The sequence below is a fragment of the Siniperca chuatsi genome, linkage group LG17 (assembly GCF_020085105.1).
Source record: "Siniperca chuatsi isolate FFG_IHB_CAS linkage group LG17, ASM2008510v1, whole genome shotgun sequence".
NCBI lineage: Eukaryota > Metazoa > Chordata > Actinopteri > Centrarchiformes > Sinipercidae > Siniperca > Siniperca chuatsi.
In genome coordinates this window covers 9,309,746-9,331,758 of record NC_058058.1, presented here as the reverse complement: position 1 = coordinate 9,331,758, position 22,013 = coordinate 9,309,746, and the positions used below count along the sequence as shown (strand labels likewise).

At 39.6% G+C, this 22,013-nt stretch overlaps 1 protein-coding gene across 2 annotated transcripts in view; it reads right to left on the bottom strand.

The window, feature by feature from the left end:
* Positions 1-1,316: 1,316 nt before the first annotated feature.
* Positions 1,317-22,013, bottom strand: part of samd12 (sterile alpha motif domain containing 12) — a 95,899-nt gene continuing 75,202 nt past the window's right edge. For both annotated transcript variants that reach the window (XM_044170620.1, XM_044170618.1), the window contains exon 5: positions 1,317-3,149. In XM_044170620.1, coding sequence (XP_044026555.1) covers positions 3,118-3,149 — 32 coding nt within the window. In that variant the 3' untranslated portion in view covers positions 1,317-3,117. The remainder of the gene's footprint in view (positions 3,150-22,013) is intronic.

Below are 22,013 nucleotides of genomic sequence, written 5' to 3'. Positions count from 1 at the left end.
TGCATGGACCTTGGTTTTGTCAGGCTCTTATATGCAAATTTAAATACTTTTGGAATTTAACTTGAAGAAATAGTTTGACATTTTGGGAAATATACTTATATTCACCCTTGCCAAGAGTTAGATGAGAGGATCGATACCACTCTCATGTCTGTCCAATAAATTTGAAGCCACAGTCAGCAGCTGGTTAGCTTAGCTTAGCATAAAGACTGGAAACAGGGAAACAGCTAGCCTGGCTCTGTCTAAGGGTAACAAAATCCACCTTCCAGCACCTTTAAAACTCACTAATGAACAATTAAACTAAATGAAATATAACTTATTAATAAGTGAGCTTTAGAGGTTCTGGTAGGTGGATTTTGTTGCCTTTGGACAGAGTAAGGCTAGCTGTTTTTGCTTCTTTCAAGTCTTTTTGCTAAGCTAAGCTAACTGGCTGCGGCTTCAAATTTATTTGACAGACTCGTCTAACACTTGGCAAGGGTGAATATAAGTATATTTCCCAAAATGTCAAACTATTTATTCAAGTTAAAATCCAAGTTTTGCTTAGATATGGTCAGAAGCATTAAAATTTACACATAAGAGCCTGACAAAACCAAGGTCCATGCATTCCATTCGTTATGTTCATGAAAATAATATTATAGAGTCAGGAACTCCTGGCAAGGGTCGTTTACATAAATGAATCCAGATCTCAAACTCACCAACCTTTTACCACTGCAAACCATTTCTCCCAGTTCACATATTTACAGTTTCCAATCTGAAATGGAGGAGTGGAGAAATTCCAAACTTAACAGAAGCTTAAACCCTCCCCTTCCTCCTGTGGCCTTGACAGACATGGACACGGCATCTCCACCTGACCGTGAAATAGCCACTTGTGTTTTAGCCCCAACAACTCCATTCCTATGTGACAGCGCACACACACACACACACACACACACACACACACACACACACACACACACACACACACACACACACTCCTTGAGGCTTTTGTAATCCTGGAGGATAGACTGTATGTCCTGAAGAACTGATCAATACTATTCAATCTGCAGGTCTTTGCTGCATTAGGCTACAGCTGCAATCCAAACAATGAATGGCTGGACAAAGAGGGACCCATGTACAAATGGAATTAAAACGCAATGGCTCTCAGGGGCCAAAGCTGACCCCCTTTTCCCCCCCTGCTCCAAACGTAGCACCGATTTTATGCTCCTCTGATTGGCAGCTCCCATCCAGGAAAGGAAAGATGTTGTTACCATGACAACAGCTCATGCTACACTGGCATGGATATGAGCTTTTGATAAATATCACTTCAGTACACTGAAATCAGGTGCTGATAATAAGAGATCTTTATACTAGCTACAGGATTTTCTAATGTATTTACACTCATAGACATAGTGAAGAAGATGACGATGGTCCGAGTAACAGCTGATTTGTTTTATGACAGACACATGTGCTTTTAAGTGCCGTTAAAATACCTATAATATCAACAGTGAGTGGCCATTATTCACATTGACCGAGTTGAGTTTCTCATCAGAAATAAATAGAATACAGTGTATCTTCCTAATAGACTGACAAACAACATTTCCGTGATGAGCTTTTGCGCACAGCAACTCCTCCTTTCTACACTATTTTCAATATATCCTCATCATCATCTAAAAATAGCAGTGAGATGGAAAGCAGACAAAGCAATAAAGAGTCTGTGATACAGAGGAGAGGAAATGAAAAAGTCTCTTCTTTTGTAATCTGTGTCTTTTCTTCGTTTTCTTTCCTCATTAGCGGTAAAGAATTTCAAGTCAAAGTATCTCTCGGTTCACGAAGCCCTTTTGCCTTTCCTGCTCCTTTTTTCTTCTTTCAGCCACTCCCTTTCCCTTTGTTTCAGTTTAACCACTAGCACGGTGCTTTTAAAGACAGGGAATTTCCTTCTCACAGTTCATCCCCTTTTTTTCAGGTTCTGCTTCATCTCGTTCAGATTGCTTTTTACAACGATGTTGTTCATATCGGGGAGCCAACTTAACCGTACCTAATGTGATGCCAGGTTCAGTGTTTATTCCCCTACTAACTGTTGGTTGTTTTCACAGTGAAGTTCTCTCAGGCTTACTGTCTACCCTAAGAGAGTGATCCACAACATGGCGAGGGCAAAAAGTGAGGAGAGATATGGATACTTCACCAGGCGTTGTCAAACACTGTTTACAGGATCTATGCACAGAATGAGAGTGAGAAAGAGCACAAAAACACACACATGGTTGTGTAAAATGTTTCCCCTTTGCAGTTATGGAAATAGTCTGTTAGGGGATAAGGAGGAGGAATAGGGAGGGAGAGGTGTTTAGTAGTGGTCTTGTGGACAGTCATTGTGTTGCCACTACTGAAAGTCATCAGTAGGGCAGAACCAGGCTCAGCACTGCACCACAAGAGTACTCATAGAAAAAAAAAAAAAACACATTAAAGTGCTACGATGAAGGAGCTAACATGCCACAAACAGACCAAGAGACTGCATTTGAATAAAGAAGTGGATTATAGTTGTTACTCTTCACTGTAAAGGTAGGTGAGATGTTGTGGGATAAGTTCCCTAAAAGCAAATCAGCACACACACATGAAACTATCATCCAATCACAAGGCAATGGTGCAGAGATTATCTTTGTGTTTTGCTAAATGCTTTTAGGAAACACAGCCAAGCTGAGTGTTGAATTCTGGGTAGATGATCATTAGGAGGGCTTGGCTGTCGGCGTGGTTCTTGAGGGAGAGGGAGTGAAGTGATGTCTGAGAGGAGTGTAGGAGTTATAGCGTGAGGGGTCTGGTGGAGGTTTAGCTGCAAAGGTCATAAATGTCTGGAGATGGGACGCTTGTAATGGAAACTATTGGTCAGATTCCAGGAAGCTGTGAGGAATTGTTTGGACTGCGAGGAAACAGCAAGTCAGAACTCGTGGGAGCTTCTCAGGGGTTGCTGGGAAGAAGGCATGAGTTTTTTCCAGATCGGTCTTTGGAGAAGACGAGGACGGAGACCAAAGGCGTGAGACGGAGAGCTGTGATTGTTCCACGAAGAAGTCTGGGGATCACATGTTGGGTGGATGTTGTCAAGGCGGTGGGCATCTGTGTCCTTTTGTGACTGGGTAGCCCTACTCCGTCAGGCTATGGTGACGATGGAGTGCACTCCAGAGAGGCTGCAGAAAACAAAAACAGAAGACAGAAAGGATTGGACTTAGTTAATGAGAGGGTTGGTGGGTGTGAAACAGAGAGAGAAAAAGCGCTCCCGTTGGAAAAAGGAAGAGGTTGAGAAAAATCTGACCAAAAATAAGAGGAAAACAGAAGAGCAAAAAGAGAAACAATGATGACCATCACGGGAAGAGCGGGGAGTGGGGTGCAAAACGAAACCGAGCGGAGTGACGTAGATGAGAGAGGAAATTAAGAAGTTGAGATCAAACAGGAAAAAAAAAGAGAAAGGGCCGAGATAACAAGCATGGGCACACTGAGGCATAAAAATGGATCAAGGGGATGGAATTAGAAAAATAGAAGGGGGGGGGAGATAAGAGAGACAGGATAAAAAGAGAGAAAGAGGGAGAGAGAGGGAGGACGAATAAAACGAGAGGAGACATAATTATAAAATGGCACGAGAAAATCAATGCAGTGAGCATCATTGTGCTTGCAGGCGCCATACAAAGGGAGATGGAGAGCAGCAGTGTGTCCATCAAACGCATACACACCACCACATGTCAGTGTCACACACACACACACACAGAAGCATTTCAAATGCAGAGTGAAGACAAGGAGGATGAGTCAAGCAGATGAAGCGGAGAGAGACAAGTGACATTTAGAGCTCAGTCGGAGCATGTGATGACAAGGCACAAAGATACATGCCAGCGTGACACTGACAACAGCTTGTGTGCGTGTGTGTGTAGATGCAGAGCTCGGTGCAAGGAAACAGATTTGTGATTTTATATATTATTCTATTCAGCTGTGGGAGCTGAAACTGAGGGCAGAGCTGACACAACACAGAGCTGAGAATTCATATTTACATTTTAAAAATTTGGGGCTAAAGTAAAATAAGTGTAGTGGGAAAAGTCTACACTTTTCAACAGGTGAAGGAAGTATAGGTAGGAAAGAAGAAAATAAATTGTAAAAAAGTGCTGCTACAAAAATGTGTATACATTTTTTTTTTAAACTATTCTCTAATCTCAAACGGTTATTTAAAAGGTCCAGTGTGTAAAATTTAGAAGGAGCTATTGGAAGAAATTGAATATAATATTTTAAGTATGTTTTCATTAGTGTATTATTACCTGAAAATAAGAATCGTTGTGTTTTCATTACCTTAGAATAAGCCGTTTTTATCTACATAGGGATCGATGTTTCTACATCTACTAGCCCAGAACGGACAAACCAAACACTGGCTCTAGATAGGGGCGTTTCCGTTTTTTTTGCAAGTTTTGCGGCCACTGTAGTTTCTCCTACACGCTTGGAAGGGGAGGGTGATGTGAGCGATATTCAAAAGGTTGTAAACTGCAATTTCACCACTAGATGCCACTAAATCCTACACATTGGACCTTTAAATGAAACCATATGAGAAGTTTAAAGGGGTGTAACTGCTAACAAATCACAGACATCTGAAATGTGAAAAGAAGCCCCAACTAGACACTGCTTTTTTGTATGGGGTCACATTCTTTTGGGAGAATGGCCTATAGCTGTCAGATAAATGTAGTTTTCCCTCTGAAATGTAGTGGAGTAGAAGTATAAAGTAGCATAAAATGGGAATACAAATACAGTTCCTAAATAATCGTAGCCATACTCCACCTTAGCTTGGCTATTATTACACAAACACACACACATACACAAACATCCATGCCAATTCAACCACGTAATATTCATCATCATTATTGGCAAACACTGCAATGCATCAAGCTATTTCTGCACAAAAGCATGTAAACACCATGTCAACACACACACACACACACACACACACACACACACACACACACATACAGACTCTCACTCCTTGTTAACTGTATTAGTACCAGGGCTTATCAGTGCAGCGGGACCACACACCACAAAGGGCTGAAATTCATTACAGTCGTAGGAGGGCCTTGACAAGCTGTCAGCATGTTCGAAAGATTCTTCAAATCCCCCTCCTCTCTCTGTCTTCAGAGAATGGTGAGAATACTCAGAGCTTGGCTATCTCTTTTCTCACACACCTACACACACACACATATGCACGCACACACGCAGGAACATCTCCTGGTCTACTTTTTAATTTCAAGGATAGTTTGCATTGTCACACGCAGACGCAAACGACTACATTTACACCGTCATACGAACACAGAAAACTCTGTTCTGAATCTTAATTTCATGGGTAGTTTACATTGACTCTCTCCATCACTCACACACACACACACACACACTACACATGCTCTGCATCTTAATATTAAGTTTGCTGTTATGGCTGTGGTTACATCGATAGGAAAACATTTTCGGATGATCAAAGAGATTATTGTTGCCATAAAACCATGCAAAAAAACAACAACAACAACCTTGGATGCTTTCACAATCTTTATGTGAACATATTTTCCAATCTGGTTGAAAATTTAAGTAGCAGTGTAAAAAAAAAAAAAAAAAGAGTATGATTATCCTTCAGACGCTCTTCAAGGACAGAAAAGGACAAATTACTCTGGAAAATCTTTTCTTTAACATAATTACTATAATCTGCCAAACCTAAATTAAACAGACCAGTGTGTGAATGCCTCCCTGACATGAGTGTGAAGTGTGTGTGTGCTCCAGCGTCTGACAGAGAATAATAATTTCAGCATGTTTCTGTGGTGTGTAATTGCGTGTGTGTGTGTGTGTGTGTGAATGAGAGGCAGTTTGTCTCCAGTTATTACACTAACCAATTACAAGGCCCACTCATCACATTTACGTCTCAAACAAAGGGAGAGTTGATCTATTATTAATGTGCGGTTCCGCAGTGTACTTCCACATGAATTTGGTCTCATACCCATACGTTCACACATGAATGCTTGCACACACATCACACACACACAAATAATGCTCCTATAGCCTGCAGCTGCTCTCTCCTGTGCCACTGGTACAAATGATGAATGTAATTTGCCAGTATTAACAGATGAGCAGCTTTTCAGAGACAGGTAGTAAAATGTCTGGATCATCAAAATCTCTCTCTCTTCCTGCCATGCTTCACTCCTGTCTTCATATCTATTTCTCTCTCTTTCCATGGCTCTCACCCATGCATTCGTAATCAGACCTGTCTTGCCTGTCTGAGCACACCTCAGCATGCAGCCGCATCTGCCCCCTCTCTGCTGTGCACCATGTCTCGTAGTAAAAACGTAGACAAAGACGTATTTGCACTGATTCTGTCCATCTATCCTTGACGTATCTATTCTATAGGCTGGATCGAGGATCGAGGCTTTACCTGGTGGTGTATCCCTGACAGGCTGGCTGCTGGAAACCTTTAGATGTGTTTTTAAAGGTTGGCGATATACTATATTTTTCTCATTGTCAACATATGCCATGAAAACCTCCAAAACAACATCTTCTTGTGTATTGCTTGTGTAGCCAAAGCCTTGGAAGGCCTTCTTCTGTGCCGTAGACCTCCATTTTTGTTCAAATTTTTAACAAGACTAAGAGTCTACAGCCATGGATAGTGGCTCAGTGAGGCTGTACTTACTTGCCATTTAGTTCTACACAAAGTACAACCGAGGCTGATGGGAATGTCACTAGTTTTGTATTGGACAAATAGAAATGTTGATGGTGGCAGTAGATGAAAAGGTATCAGGAAAGTGATTACATTTCATCCTCTGGGGTCCATGGATATCTGTACCAAAGTTCACAGCAATCCATCCAATAGTTGTTGAGCTATTTCAATGAAAACCACAACTGTCAAACTGCTGGTGGCACAAAGTACAAGACATGCATTATTTACTGTAAAAAAAAGAAACTATATATTGTTTACCTAAAGATGTACGTGTTCATTAGAAAAAAATGGTTGTGTTTGAGTGCTACAGACAAGGTAATGAGGTTGGAAAGTATTGTGAGATTGGCTAACAAATTTGGTTTTGGTCTTTTCATGGGATTTGCTGAAAATAAGAAATATTGGTTGGATTGGATACCTTTACGTATTGTATTAAAGGAACACTATAGGGGCACAATGGAATGCCACCATGTCACAATCAAAATCCTGACCTTCGGGAACAGTGGAAGATGAGACAAGAAAAAAAGGGTCAAGACATCCTGATCTTGACTAGGCTGTGGCTGGACAATGATCACTCTTGTCTGTGAGGTAGCAAGTCATTTAATAGAAAGTGAAATACTGTTAAGGATCGAGTCTGTAAGCTCTATTGTTGATCCCTGAAACAAAGTTCACACACTGCACAATCTGACAAGCCTCACTACCATTAATCACCACCAAGTAAGAAATGTACAAAACAGATGATCAGAACAAAAAGTAACTCAGCGAACACTCCTTCTTTAGAACAGTGGTTCCCAAACTTTTTGGCTTGTGACCGCTTATCACAGGTTATGGCCTTAGTGTAGATATGAGCTGTGAGCATTTCAAAGAAAGATTGATTTTTCTTTCTCAGATTGTTTCATTTGAAGGAGTTTCAGAGGCCTGAAGAGGTAAAATATTTCACAAGTGAAAACTGAAGAAAAAATTATATATAATGGTTGATTCCATTTTCACATACTACTAACAACCCTATTGCCAAACAAGAATGTTGGTATTTTACAATTCTGCAAAACCCCAGACTATGCTCAGTGACAAATTCCTTTTTTTCATCCAGTGCCAAAGTCTTCTATAGTTTTTGCTTTCTTCAGTTTGAAAAAAGAAGATCCACACACTGCTCTTGCTTGGCATCACATTTTATTGATCATATTAACATTTCAGTCCCTCTGGACCTTCGTCAAGAATGTTTTAAACAATTCTCAAAACATTGATCTAAAATAGATAATGCTCCGGCCATTCTGTGCGCACAGGAGTGGGACAGTTATTCTCCTGTTGGAGTGTCTCTCAATAATTGACAGCGACATGTGTACAATCTGTCACATTATATTCCACATATAAGAAAAAGAAAAAGAAAGAGAAAAGAAATATATGTGTCGTAGTTTCACTTGTTCCTGTCTTTTCTCTTTCATTTTCTGAATATCACCTTAGAAAAAATTCTTTCTTTCTACAATGTGTGCACAAGGCAACCACTGTATGGTTAATATTAGGGAAAGATTGTAATTATGGCAAAAAATATTCTTGAGGTATGGTCTGTATCAGGACACAAACTTCCACTATTTCCTGCACTGAATATTGGCATTGGGCGTAAAGGGTGAGGTGTGGAATCATCCAACATAGGAATACTGCACTGGAAATTGGATATAAAGAGGCAGCCAAGGTAAAGTAGTATTTGGCATAAATACAACACAACACACCAACACCCTACAATGATCACATTGGTGGCTGAAGGTTAACTTTTATGAAAGTCAGGCCAATCATCACATGCTTTTCTGTGGTTTAATAATTTGTTTTCTGTATGACTCACACTCATATATAAACACCGTAAACATGGTTTGGACTGTAATGACTTATCCAACAGACCAAAATGAAGATGGCCACAAAGTAAACTCTTTACACTAATAGGAGAATGCTTGTTATTAATTTATATATTGATTATGTTAAGTCTATTTTCCTTCTGACTCAAAGGCATCCAGCAGAAGGTATAGTTGTTGTAACTGAGGGGTCATTGAATCCAGCCACATCACATTTGCCACAACTTAGGAAGGGCCACTGATACATATATACACACACAGATACATACAGGCAAATATTTATATTTATGTATGTAGAGTTTTGAGCCTCTGTGGTGCTCAGATAAGGTTTAGAGAGTCTTGTCTACCAGCGTGCATTCAAAATAGGTCATCTTATTCTGCGACTCCGAACAAGCACGCCAGCATCTTTTCCTGCCCTGATTTCAACAACATAAACAACTGACGGGAAGTTTCCCCCTCTCCCTCTCTCCATCTATCTCTTTAAAGCAGTGCTCCTCATCAGCGTAACCCAGTGAGGTTAAGTAAATAAGTCTATTTTATGCAGAGCAAGAGACAGAGGAATGGTAGTTCAAGTGCTTATATTTTGGTATTCTAACTTGTGTCAGGTTGGATTTGTTTGTTACTGTGCCTTTTCCACTGCCACCTGCCAACACATACACTAACGCACAGACACACACACACACACACACACACACACACACACACACACACACACACACACACACACACACACACACACACACACACACACACACACACACACACACACACACACACACACACACACACACACAGACCTTGCCTCCATGCTTCAGCTTCCTTTAGTTGCTCAGCGGGGGACTGTCAAACTGAGCTCAGTACCATTTCTTTACTGTGCTGCTCTATCATGCAGGATATCTCTCCTGACACAGAGCTGTCATGGCCTTCAGGGCTAAAAGATGGCAACGCAAAGGAGCAAAAAGTGGAACAGTAAAAAACAAGCCCCTCATTTATTCCAGCATATGGATGCTGATGTCTGCATGTATCTATATTTGTATGCACGTATTCGTGGGTGAGAGCATAGTTGTATGTGTGGAAATTTCTGTAGATATGCCTTAAGATGATTCATGGTGTGAAAGAGGAAAGCACAATACTCTACTTTTACTATGATAACAATACTGGTGCCATTAGCCCAAGGTTTTAGTAACATCTTTGGTGGTACCTGGTTTTAAAACTTGACCGAGGTCAGAGTATTTCATCATGATAAATAAAGGAATAGCTATGGCACTGCATTATATATTCTAGCTCCTAAAATGGTTTCTGTTGACTAAATACAGCAACATTGCACAGCATGTTACCTGTGGTAGAAATATAATTGACATTTGCTTTCTTGCCAAAAGTTAGTTGTCATTTTTACACTTGGATTTTTGTAGGGATTAAACAAACGAGATATAACATGTTAATAGTGAGTTTTAGAGGTGGTGGTAGGTGGATTGTGTTACCTTTGGACAGAGCCAGGCTAACTGTTTTCCACTTTTTCTAGTCTTTATGCTAAGCGAAGATAACAGGCCGCAGACTGTAGCTTCATATTTACTGCACAGATATGAAAGTGGTATCAATCTTCTCATCATATTCATGGCAAGAAAGCGATTGGTGGGTGCTCCATCATTGTTTGTACCTGCAACAGGCTATGCTAGTTTTGGGTGGTATGATCATATATGCAGTGACACAACTGGACAACTTTATCAGAGATGTTGTCATACTGCCTATACTCAGGTATCTATCACTTTAAAATCTGTTGTTGTATTAGGGCAATGCAAGACTATGTTGCAAATCAGTGAGCAGGACTTCATTATGGCAAAATTGGATTCACAGGACTGTTGCATCATTGTGAAATACCTTAATATGTCAGGTATCCGAAAATAGACATTCCCATCAGGTTATTGGAAATAGTACTGTAGTTTGACAAAATATTCTCAGCACAATCCACTTGTAAACTTTACATTTTCTTCTTCTTGCAGCCTTCATCAGCGGATAGAGTTTGTTCAGATGTTTGTTCTATTCCTAACTTAGGTCACGTGATTAAAACTGAACCATCTCCATGACATCTGAGCAGACTGCATTCGATCTTTAAGGCCATATGATGGGGCTGGAAGCTCTGGAAAATTTCCAATAAGATCTTTTTCAAACTGTTTCTCAACTGTGTTTCCAGATCATTTACCAAATCATACATATAGTATATAAGAGATTTTTTAGTTTAAGTCACTTTTAATGAAAAAACTCCAACCATTCTCGTGTTGCAGCTTCTCCAACGTGACGATTTGCTGCTTTTCTCTGTTATATGTCATTGAAAACTCAATATCTTTGGTTTTGGACTGTTGGTCACCAAATGGATAATTGATTAGTCAAGAATATAATCAGCAGATTAACTGATAAAAATAATCGTTAGTTGCAGCCCTAGATATTGCAATATATGATTACATATATCATGAAAGAAGATTTTATCCATATTGCTTACCCCTAGGCTACACTTTGAAGATCTGGTTTATTTTTGTTTTCTCAACAGTATTACACATTAGACACCCATTGAGGAAATGAGTGAGAAAGGGAGAGGGGTGGAGCAAAACAGAGGCAGAGAGACGAGAAAGAGAAGAAGAGCTAAAGACATTGTGGACACGGTGAGTGACAGAACTATGAACTACCCTGAGCTCTCAGGTTCCTGCTGACACTGATAAATACCTGAGGAATGGGACACAGTTGAGAGCTTGGCTACGCTGTCATTAACCTTGTGAAACCTCAGCCTGCGCTGGTGATTAACGACATCCCATTATGTTCTATAAAACAGCAGCAGAGGAGGGTCTCCTCTCTCATACCAAAACAGCACAATACTGCCAAGGAACTACTTTCCCTGGGCAACATTCTCCCACAGGGACCAGAGTAGAAAAAATTCAGGCCTCAACATTATGCATCTGCTAAGAAAGATTTGTTGCAACTTTCAGAATGACCCACTGTGGCCTAATATCCTCCGACTGCTGATTCTTTGCGTGCCACTTGCATGTTTCCCCTCCCTGTCTTGTTCATAGGTCTGTTATTGTTTATTACAATAGAACTCAGTGGAGTCCCCATAGAGGGCTCAGTGATAAGCAAAATACTCTGACACAGAAAGGAGGCTTTTACCATATGAAAGGCAAGGGAGAAAAGAAAGAGAAAAAATTAAGAGGGGAACGGGAAACAGATAAAGCGAGAAAAGATAGAGGTGCTGGGTCGGGGTGGAGATGCAGGGAGTGGAGGATGTGTGTGTGTGAGAGGGAAAAAGAGAGAGAGGGAAGAGAGACTGGGGCGGGCGGGAGGGGAAGATAAAGGCAGAGCTGTATTCCCTGATGTGGCTGCTGTGTATAGGCTCTTCGCAGCTCCTGCTCCAAGGATTACTGCATTTACACTTCAGCTTAAAAATAGCCCCCGTGATAATTTATTTAGCTGGAGCACGCCATCCGGCATTGTGTTCCCGGAGAATAGTTTTGTTTCCCTGTCTCTATGAGATTCTTCCTCTCTCTCACTTTCTCTCCTTATATTTTAGCTGTGATATTATCTTCTTCTTCACATTCCTTTCTCTTCATCTCCCACTCCCTAAGAAACTGGTCCAAATTCCTGTCATAATCTTATTTGTGCTGCTAAATTGGTTATATGAACCTCTTATACCCTTTGACTCCAATAAAACACAACACTTATCACTAAAATATTCTATTGTCATTTTGCTGATATTTTCTTGGATCCATAAGGATTTGGGAGTTTAAGTTTGCACAGACAGTAAATAATCGTAATAAGAGTAATAGTATCAAAATAATAGTAATCTGCTTATTAGAATAAACCAGTCATCCTAGTCTGGGCCAGATGCATAAAACTCTGTGTATGTTCACAACTAAATGCAAAAAGACAGAAATATGCATCCACTCATATTTATAAACCTGTTTGCATGCATGGTTCTGTTATATAAATATATAAATGTGAAACTGGGCACAGTGCATGTGCTTGATTTCCACTCCTACAGTCAACTACATCTTGGACAAGCAACCATCATCAGGCATTTCATAAATATATGCAACCATATGAAATGCATGATGAAGGTCGCTTGATCGAACCATAGCTATTCAATAAGTGTCGATGGTGTGTGGGAGCTGATTTTTTACTTGGATTGAATACAGGTATGCAAAGATCACTTTTCTTGTATGACTCACTCCCAGAGTTAGCCGTGGATATGAGCATGACCATAATCATCTGTTTGCTTATCAATACCTCTCTCTGCTCCACCAGTCTTTAGATTTGTCAATGAAAAGAAAAGAAGAAGCACAATTTTACAGATTGTGCTGCTTCTTTTTTTTTGCAGCAGCTGTCATTATGCATGACTGTGGCTATTTGAGCTCCTGTATTATCATGAATTTATCACATGTACCTGTAAACCACAATCAGCAGTAATTTCTCAATCATCATCATCAATCGTCAGAATAGTTTGTAGCACAAAACAGACTTTACAAAGTGCTTCACGATGAAGGATAAAATGAAACATGAAACATAATTAAGAAAACAAATGTAATTAATCGATTAATCCCTAAATGCCCCTTTGACTGGCATATCAGATTGCTGTGTAGACTGCAAACAAAGTTATATCCAATCAGTTACATTAGCTAATAACCTAAACAAGTAATGTTTTATTATCAGATTCCGTCTTTCACATACATTTATTGTCCACTACATTATACAATACTCTGCCTGCTGTAGAAATGGCCTAAAGTATGCGTGAGGTGTGCACATTCTTCCTTTATAAATACCTGTTTATGTGTGAGTAATGAGGTATGCATGTTTTTTGTGCAAATTCAACATTCATACATTTGGCCCCTGTTTTCTAAATATCACAGTATATGTTTAACCTGCTTACTCCAACCATGTTATCACATTTAGATGTGTAGTTACTTGGGAATTCTCCACGCAGTATAACCAAAGCCACCAGACATGAGTGAAATTAGCGTTACCACAACACTCCTAAGCCAATGATATACGGCTCAAGTGAAGAAAGCAAGTCTATTACCACAGTGCTATCCAATTTGCCCTTGGGATATGCTTGTTGAGCGTACTTTGAGCATACTTGAAGGAAACGATCCCCCTCAAGTTGCTCAGCTGATACGGCAGCCTATCAAGACTGAAACAGGGTATGTTCAAAGTCAACAGCACTTAAACATAAGATATGAGAGGCCTTTAAAGAGCAGGGACAAAAAGGCTTGGTTGCTATTTTGGAACTGAGTGCTTCAGTAGCTGAGGTTAAAGGGGATCATCACTCTTCGTGGCACATCGAATCTCATTTTCCGCAGAAATGTGATGACTCGACACCCGGGAGGACAGCAGTGATGTAGACGGTGGGAGCAGGGAAGTGGGGCTCACAATAAGGAAGGGATTGCAATGCATTCCACTCAGCGTTTTCTCTTTTCTGTCTGTCTCTCTGTCTCACTTTGTGTCTCTCACAACAGCAAACCTGAGAGCTGTTGGTGAATAATGATGACCTCACAAGGCGCCATGGCTCACCAACACTGACAACTCTTATTTCCTTTTGTGAGTGTAGTAATGGGATCTTATTTCTCTCTATCAGGTTTCTGCTCTTCTGCCAACTGTGAGCAGTTCTGTGGTGAGAAGATGGCACTTCATGTTGCCTTCTGTCCAAACTCAAAATCAGTGATCACAAAGTTAGAGGCAGACAAACAGAGATGCTTTCAAGAGTCACTATGTGATTTGTTAGGCCAAAAAATATTATTTTAATATGTTTTAAATAATGTACACTCATGTAGATCTAAAACTGGCTGTTAGCTAAGCCCTCCCTCCCCTTTAGTTAATGTTGCTAAGCCTGTCAAGCTTTCCATTCTTGCACAGCACACATGCAAAATGATAACTGTAGTAGATTAACCACTTGAAATTTTTATTAATTTTTGAAACAATTGGCCCTTGATTTCAGACAGAGGTAGACAAAGGCAGGCTGCTCATTTCTAGCCAGCAACATATCGATTTTGCCCATATGACAACTGTCGCTAGCTGATTTTATCAGCTGTATCTAGGTAGCTAATCAAGCTAATGTTAGCTCCATGAGTTGGTTGAAAACGCTGTGACTGAGTTAAATTTTTCCAGCTTTATTGTTTTAAAAAGAGAATCTTGTAAAAAGGGTCTTAAATATTCACTTGATAGCTACATTAATGATATCTTGCTAAGAGATGAAGGTTAAAGTAAAAAGTCAGGTCCTCACCAGTTGATAATCCATGTAGAAGGCATGTAATGCTAAAGCATTGCTCTATTATTGCAGTATAGAGCCAGTTACTCCTAGTATTATAAGTACGATAAGGAAAAACGTAAGATTAGGCTGTTATTCATTCTAACAAGACCCTGTTTGGCTGCTCAGCTTGTTCGTATTGGTCACTGGGGTGTAAACATCAAATCCAATAAAGAGCAGAACAGAGCTGCTAACTTTACCCTAAACTCTAATAGCATTCAGGACTGACTTCCAAACAGTGGGGAAATACTACTGTGCTAGTCATGATCAGGGCTTTTTAACGTAACCTGTAACCCCACAAACTAATGTAGTAGTTAATGATATGTATTGAAGCCTTTTTTCTCCACTATGCTGGTAGGTACTAACGTACAGTCAGAGAACAGACTTATCTTTGTTGTTTTGAGGTGATGGCAAATAGAACCTCCTGGAAAAATCACTTACTGCAACTTTAAAATGCACTTTGTAGTTTAAACATCTTTATTTAATGTGATTGCAAACCTTTACAGTTGCAAGTACTGTGTCACTTTTATAAAACAATAAAATGACTTGTGTGGAATTACCATAAGTAAACTGCTGAAAAAGAAAACCCAAGACATTTTCTTTGTGTTTTCCTCAATTTCCATTTAATCTGACTCATGCATCCGTTATGTCCCTGAGGGCACCCTTGCCACTGATGGCATCATTATCCTCACACAGTGACAACTTAAAGAAGCAGCGTTCAGAATTTGGAGGCAGTTGCCAAAGGTGCAGTATTGAAAATATATATATTCTCTTTTGAATCTAACCTGTGTAAGAGATGCATTAAAGAAGTGATGAAGCCCTCACGATTGTCTTTGGGGAGACACTGTGTATACTCAGAAGATAAACCTGGTGGAAGTGCAAAGCCTTCCTCTCAGACATAAGCAATCACCATGAAAAGAAAATTTCATTTTCCTCTCTATTGAAAACTTTTGGAAACACTTTAATTCCCCTTGAGTGGATCTGGGATTTCAAGTTCAAACTAATTTGCTTGTCCGGTAATTAAATAAGAAGTCAATTATACAAACAATTAGTTCCGCCGGTGAATGCAAGCTAGGAGTACTTCTTCAAGTGTTTGTGAGTGTGGTTTTGAGTGTGGAAGTGCTCCTGTGTGTTCATAAAGTATATGCATGAGTTCAGGCACATTTCTGAGTGTGTTTCTTGCGTGGGTGTTGTGAGAGGGATCGCCTTCTTTTGAAATTAATTGCAAAGTTATTGTTTTTATTTTCTGGGAATCAGAAAAGCAGAAAATGTAGGCACATCTTAACACATTCTGATCCATGTTTAGAGCCATTACAATGCCCGATTAGGAGACATTTCTTACATAAAGTAGGAATAATGAAACGTGTTGATAATTACATAAATGAGCTAAATTGAGATTTTGAGCTCCTGAAGACAAACCTAAAGCTGTTGAACAACACTCAGTTTAGAAATTCACATTACTCACACTGTCTGCTGCTGCTTAAACATTATTTACAAGCAACTCACACACATCTCACAAAGCAAGAAAGCAGAGGACCTGAATCTGCAGTGTCATCAAGTCTTGAGTTGCTCTGTAAGTTTAATATTCGTGAATATGCTAAAGCTGCAGGGAGAAAATATGTTTTTTTTCTTTAGACGAAGGTACATTTGATAATTTGAAACAGATAAAACTCATTGGATTTAAAATCTCAAATATTTTTGGTTTATGGAATGTTTTTACCTTAGATAAACTTACTGTCTGTGAAGTTCAATGCTTTCTGTGGGTTATTTTGTGGAAAATACATTATTGCATACCCACTCTCACTCATACTGCCTTATCTACAGTAGCTCGGCATTGGATTTTGCATAGATTTCCCACAATGCATTTGGACAACCCCCAGAGAACAGGAGCAAACATGTTGCTTTCAATTTGTGTGGGAGGAGAATGCAATACAGATAATGATAGCAGCAGCATAGTAACTGCAATAGAGTGAGTATCTCCAGACAAAAAAAGAGGAGCATTATTTCCCTTACTCAACAGACATGATGTTTTGTAGCTGCAGTGCCACAAGACATGTTGTCTATTGTCTCCCCGAGTTCCCTGTGTACGATTATTGAATGTCTTCTACAAAAAAGCTGCACTAATCAATATTTTTTATATGAATAATGAAAAATCCCAAATAATGACAAACCCACAGAGAATTATCATCAGCAGTTCCTCTCAGCTCGAAGGAGTGTTTTAGCATCTTTCAGCTCATTGTTTTGGTTTAACAGGCCAAAACTTTACTGTTTTGGTTCACTGCTGTCATCAGTGTCATTCCGGCCACAGCAGGCAGCTGTTTATTAAAGTTTTAGTTTTTTGTAAAACCCTTTGTCTTATGTAATTCATCAGAGTAAAACACAGCCTAATACATTGGACATGAGGTTGATTAATTTATATTGGGTTTTTCAGATTTTTGCCGTATTGTGATGTATATTGATATCAGAAAACTACTCTTATTAGTATGATATTGATTTTCACTAAATTACCCTGAGCTAAATAACACCTTTTATGATAAATAAACAGCTGGTCTATTTTTTTTCTCTACATGTGGCTACGTGGCATAAAAACTGGCTGTTTATATTATTGCTTTTGTGTATTTTATTTCTTTATAATTCATCATTCACTGAGGTATTTTATTTCTCTTGTTGTGAAGCACTTTTTCTTTGTTTTGATACGTGCTCTATAAATAAAGTTTTATTATTATTATATTACAAACAGCCTATTGACTGGACTGTGTGAGACTACAATATTAGTCTAAAAATTAAGTAGAAAAACAGTGGCAAACAATGGTAAAATACAGCCTTCAGCAAATTTTCTAATATTTTATTTCTGTAATACTGCAAAATCTGAGACCAATTCTTTACTCCTCACTGGAGATTAGAGTTAGCTTTCATATAGTGTAACACAGTGTACAGTCTTCATGTGCTGACACTGAAAATCTTCCTACCAGTCCCTCACACCCTCGCTGCTTCAAAGTAAATCACCTGAAGTGATCGTGTATTCTGCGCGTGCCGCCTGCCTCTGCTGACTCTGTAGCATTAAACGTGTATTTACCAGCTGGGGGTCTGAATGCATGACGAGGCTCTTGGATTCCCAGCGGGACCATACCTGCCACTACTACACCACATCGCCCTTGAGCTAGACACCTTAACCTTAGCACAGCACACAGTCGAGTACGCATCAAGCCAGCTGTGTGTAAATGGATATAATGTTAGTGTCAGGGTGTGTAGGTCCCAGTGGATACAGAGGGGGCATCTGCGGGCAATGGAGGGGCCATATGATGAATATTAATAATCATATGTGCTGTAGATCTGGGGAGAGCCTCTGGAGAGTGTAGTCAAGAATTACCTAGGGGGAATCTACTATATAAATTCATTAGCCATCAATACTACCATATCTGCTGCTGCAACAGGGCACCATGTCCCAGCATGCCCTTCAGTCAGATCACAGTAGTTAGAGCTTCGTGTGTGTGCATGTGTGTTCAAATTATATGCACATTACACCGCGTGTGACAATATTGTTCCCACTGTGCAACAAGATAGCGATACTCTTTGGTGTATGTCTTTGTGGGGCATGCTCGTCTCTTGATAACACACTCTCCAGTGCCTACCTGTAGCTTTATAATACATGTGGGTCAACAGACATTGGGAACACAGAGGGAGGTTAATGTGAAGCAGATAGTGTATCTGCCTCACTGCTGGTAAGCATCAGCATTGTTTGCCAGATGTATTACAGCCGAAATACATGGGGATGCGTGGATGCGGCGTGACTCGTCTGCCGCAGCATGTCCGCAGCAGACCGCAACAAATATAATTAACTGAAGCTGCTACACTGACCACGGAAGCCATGAGCACCCACGCGGGCATCGCGCTTCTCATCTCTATTTTTATGCAGCTGGTCTATTTTTTCTTCTCTACACACGGCTACGTGGCATAAAAATGACATAGAACTGTGTAAAAATGGTTAAAATAATACGTCATTGTACCAACCTTGTGGGTGTTTCACATTAAAATAAATAAATCAATTCAATGTGTATCCATGATCCTGTAGTTAAAATGATCCAGTTAATTAATTCAGTACCAGTTAATATAGCCTATGCTTCCAAACCCTGCATAACAAACTGCATTATCACTTGGCAAAACTCACTATGCACAGAGTGAAGCTGGCTTGCAACCACAAAAAAGGTAAAAAACCCTACCCTGCCTACGTGACGCCGCGCTGTGTCAGTCCCCATGTATTTCGGCCAGTCAGTGAATGACGCTAACTGAAAGAACTGCAGAAACGTATCCAGTTAGAGAACAGACATTTTACACACTTAAGATGTGATTTGTTTGGACTGCCTGAACCTCAATATTGAGCCTCTTATAATAAAGCACTCTTCTTTTTCTTCAAATCAGAGAGCAGTTAGTCCTGAATCTTAATCTATCATCATGTCTCTTCCCTCAGATTTCTGGGTGTCAGACACGTTAAGATGATAAGGAGGACATCTGGAGGAACAAGGTAGGTCAGAGAGAAATGGTTTGGATCAATGAGGCACTTCATTCTTATCATGGTTCCAAACCTGTGAATTGCTGCCTACATACATATGCCTGGTGTTGCACTCATTAACCGGTGTTGCCCCGGCAAACACAAACACTAAGTCGGACTGAATAATGAAGTGAAACAAAAAGCAATTCAGTATATATATATATACTGAATTGCTTTTTGTATATATGTATGTATGTATGTATGTATGCATATATATACATATATACATATATGTGTGTACACACTGTATATGCTGTCTCTTAGCTATTTATGATAATAATTATTAATTAATTTGTCAATCTTTTAGTCTATAAAATGTCAGAAAATTGTGAAAAAATGACCATCACAATTTCCCATAGCCCAAGGCGACATCTTCAAATGTCTGCTTTGTCCGATCAACAGTCTGAAGCGCAAGGATATTCAATTTACAATGATATAAAACAGAAAAAAAAGCAGCAAATCCTCACATTTTATAAGCTGGAACCAGAGACTGTTTGGCCTTTTTGCTTAAAAACATGTCTGACACAATTAATCAGTTACCAGAAGAGTTTCTTATTTAATGTTTCTATTTATTTATCAACTAATCGATTATCATTTGGACAAATAACTGGAATGTCAGTATGCATTCAAGTTCATGTAAAATACAATTAGCTATGTATGCACTGCTACAGGAGCAATTTAATAAAATGAGTTGTGTAGCCTCAGTAAAGAGCTGCACGTTTACATATCCTGCATGGACTGATGCTCTAAAAAAACAAAAAAAAAAACAAACAAAAACAAAACAAAAAACCAAAAACACATTTGACCCATTACATGTAGACAGATTCTCTTTTAAATGGGGTTAGTGGAAGGCTGCAGAAGTTGTCCTCTACAGACGAAACCAGGACTGTAGTAGAACAGATTACTGTATTGAGTAGTAAGTGATACGTGAGTACACTACACACAGACTGAAGTGCTCCAGCATTATTCTTGCTGCTTTTGCTTTGAAGAGCCAGGCATGGAGTGAAATAGTTATCATATTCATCTGTCCTCCATGCGACAGGTAGGCTTTTTGTGTAAATCGATAACTGCAGTCAAGTTGGTGTCCTACTGGTGTAGGAGTAAAAAAAAAGACCACTTTTGCCAAAGTACTTGAATGCAATGGATGGCAACCATTTTTATTTTAAACCAAGACTGGTCTCTTTGGGAAGTGAAAGTGATGAGAGGGAAGATTTGCACAAATGATGACTAATCGTCAAAGCCTTCTTCGCGCACGCCCCGCAAATAAACGTGTCACCTGTTTTCACCGCCTACTTGACACTGAGTAATCACACAGTGAGATACATCTGCCATGTTACTGGATGGCAGCATTACCTCTTACATCCATCCCAGCCAATTGGGAGAGAGGAACTGAGTGCCACAGGAAGTACAGAGGGATTAGGACTGACCCCTTTAACACTACAGGAAGCATCAGATGTTGCAGAAAGCTTTTTGTGCAAACAATAGAAGTATGTAGTGTATCTTCCTCAGGTATCAATGATTCATCCTTCTTTATTTTACTCCATTAAGAGACAAGATAAGCAACATTACCCCGAATAGTATTCCTTGTCCTGGCTGTGAATGTTATTGTAGTAAAATGTGAGGTATAAGCCCTTGCAGCCATACAGGAGAACACCTGCTGTGGGCACAAATAATGTACGAACTGTTAGCCAAGTAGAAAGAGGAGGAGGAAAAAAGAAAGAGGAGGCTTCGGAGAGAAAAACAACAACAGGACACAGAAATGCAAAACAGTGCTACAGATGGAAGAAAGGGAGGAAGGAAGGACCTAGAGACACGGGGAAGTTGGGAATGTGAAAGAAAGTATGGATGGAACAAAGTATTAAAGGACTGAGGCAAAGTGGGAGGCATACAAAGCATTAGAACAAGAGAGCAGGCTCAGTATAGCATTTGAAAATTTGTTTAGCTAATATGTGTGCCAGATGGTTAGGGTAAAATTAAACAACAAACAGAACACCAAATAAGTAAAGACAATCAAAGAAATGTTCCAGCATCTATTTAGTGCATATTTCTGTGCCTTGTTGCAGTAAAACCCCACCCATCTAGTGCTCTATATAGGTTAAAATTAACACTGAATAATTTAAAAGTGCTATTTGACCCAGGTTTGCAGGAGAGTAAGCTATATCAATTGGATCGGATGAAATTCAGGTACGCTGGATGTGAGCCAGTGCTCTAATGAAGGTCTATTATACTGTATATCCTTCTGTTAACAACCCTGGCTTTTCTGCTTCTCTAAGTGTAAGGACGAGTCTGGGGAAAGCTGACTGAAGTACTGACAGAAATGCAAATCAATTCTTTTTCTCAAGCACCCACTGTATGATAATCACTCTCTCTACAAGAAATAAGGTGATTTTAGAAAACCTGAGGGTGCTTAATTGCTAACCTGAGGAGGAATATAACTAAATTACAGTGGCCAGGAGCATAAGTGTGTGAAGAGGTAGAAATGAAACAGGTTACAGAAGAATTGGTTATTAAAATGTATTCGTATGCAGTTTAAAGCATTAACTGATTTCCTTTTGCCACGTGGGGGCAGTGGAACAAGCTGCAAACACAACATTGACATATAATCACCTTATAGAGTGGATTCCACAAACGTGTTAGCAAACATTTGACTATTGT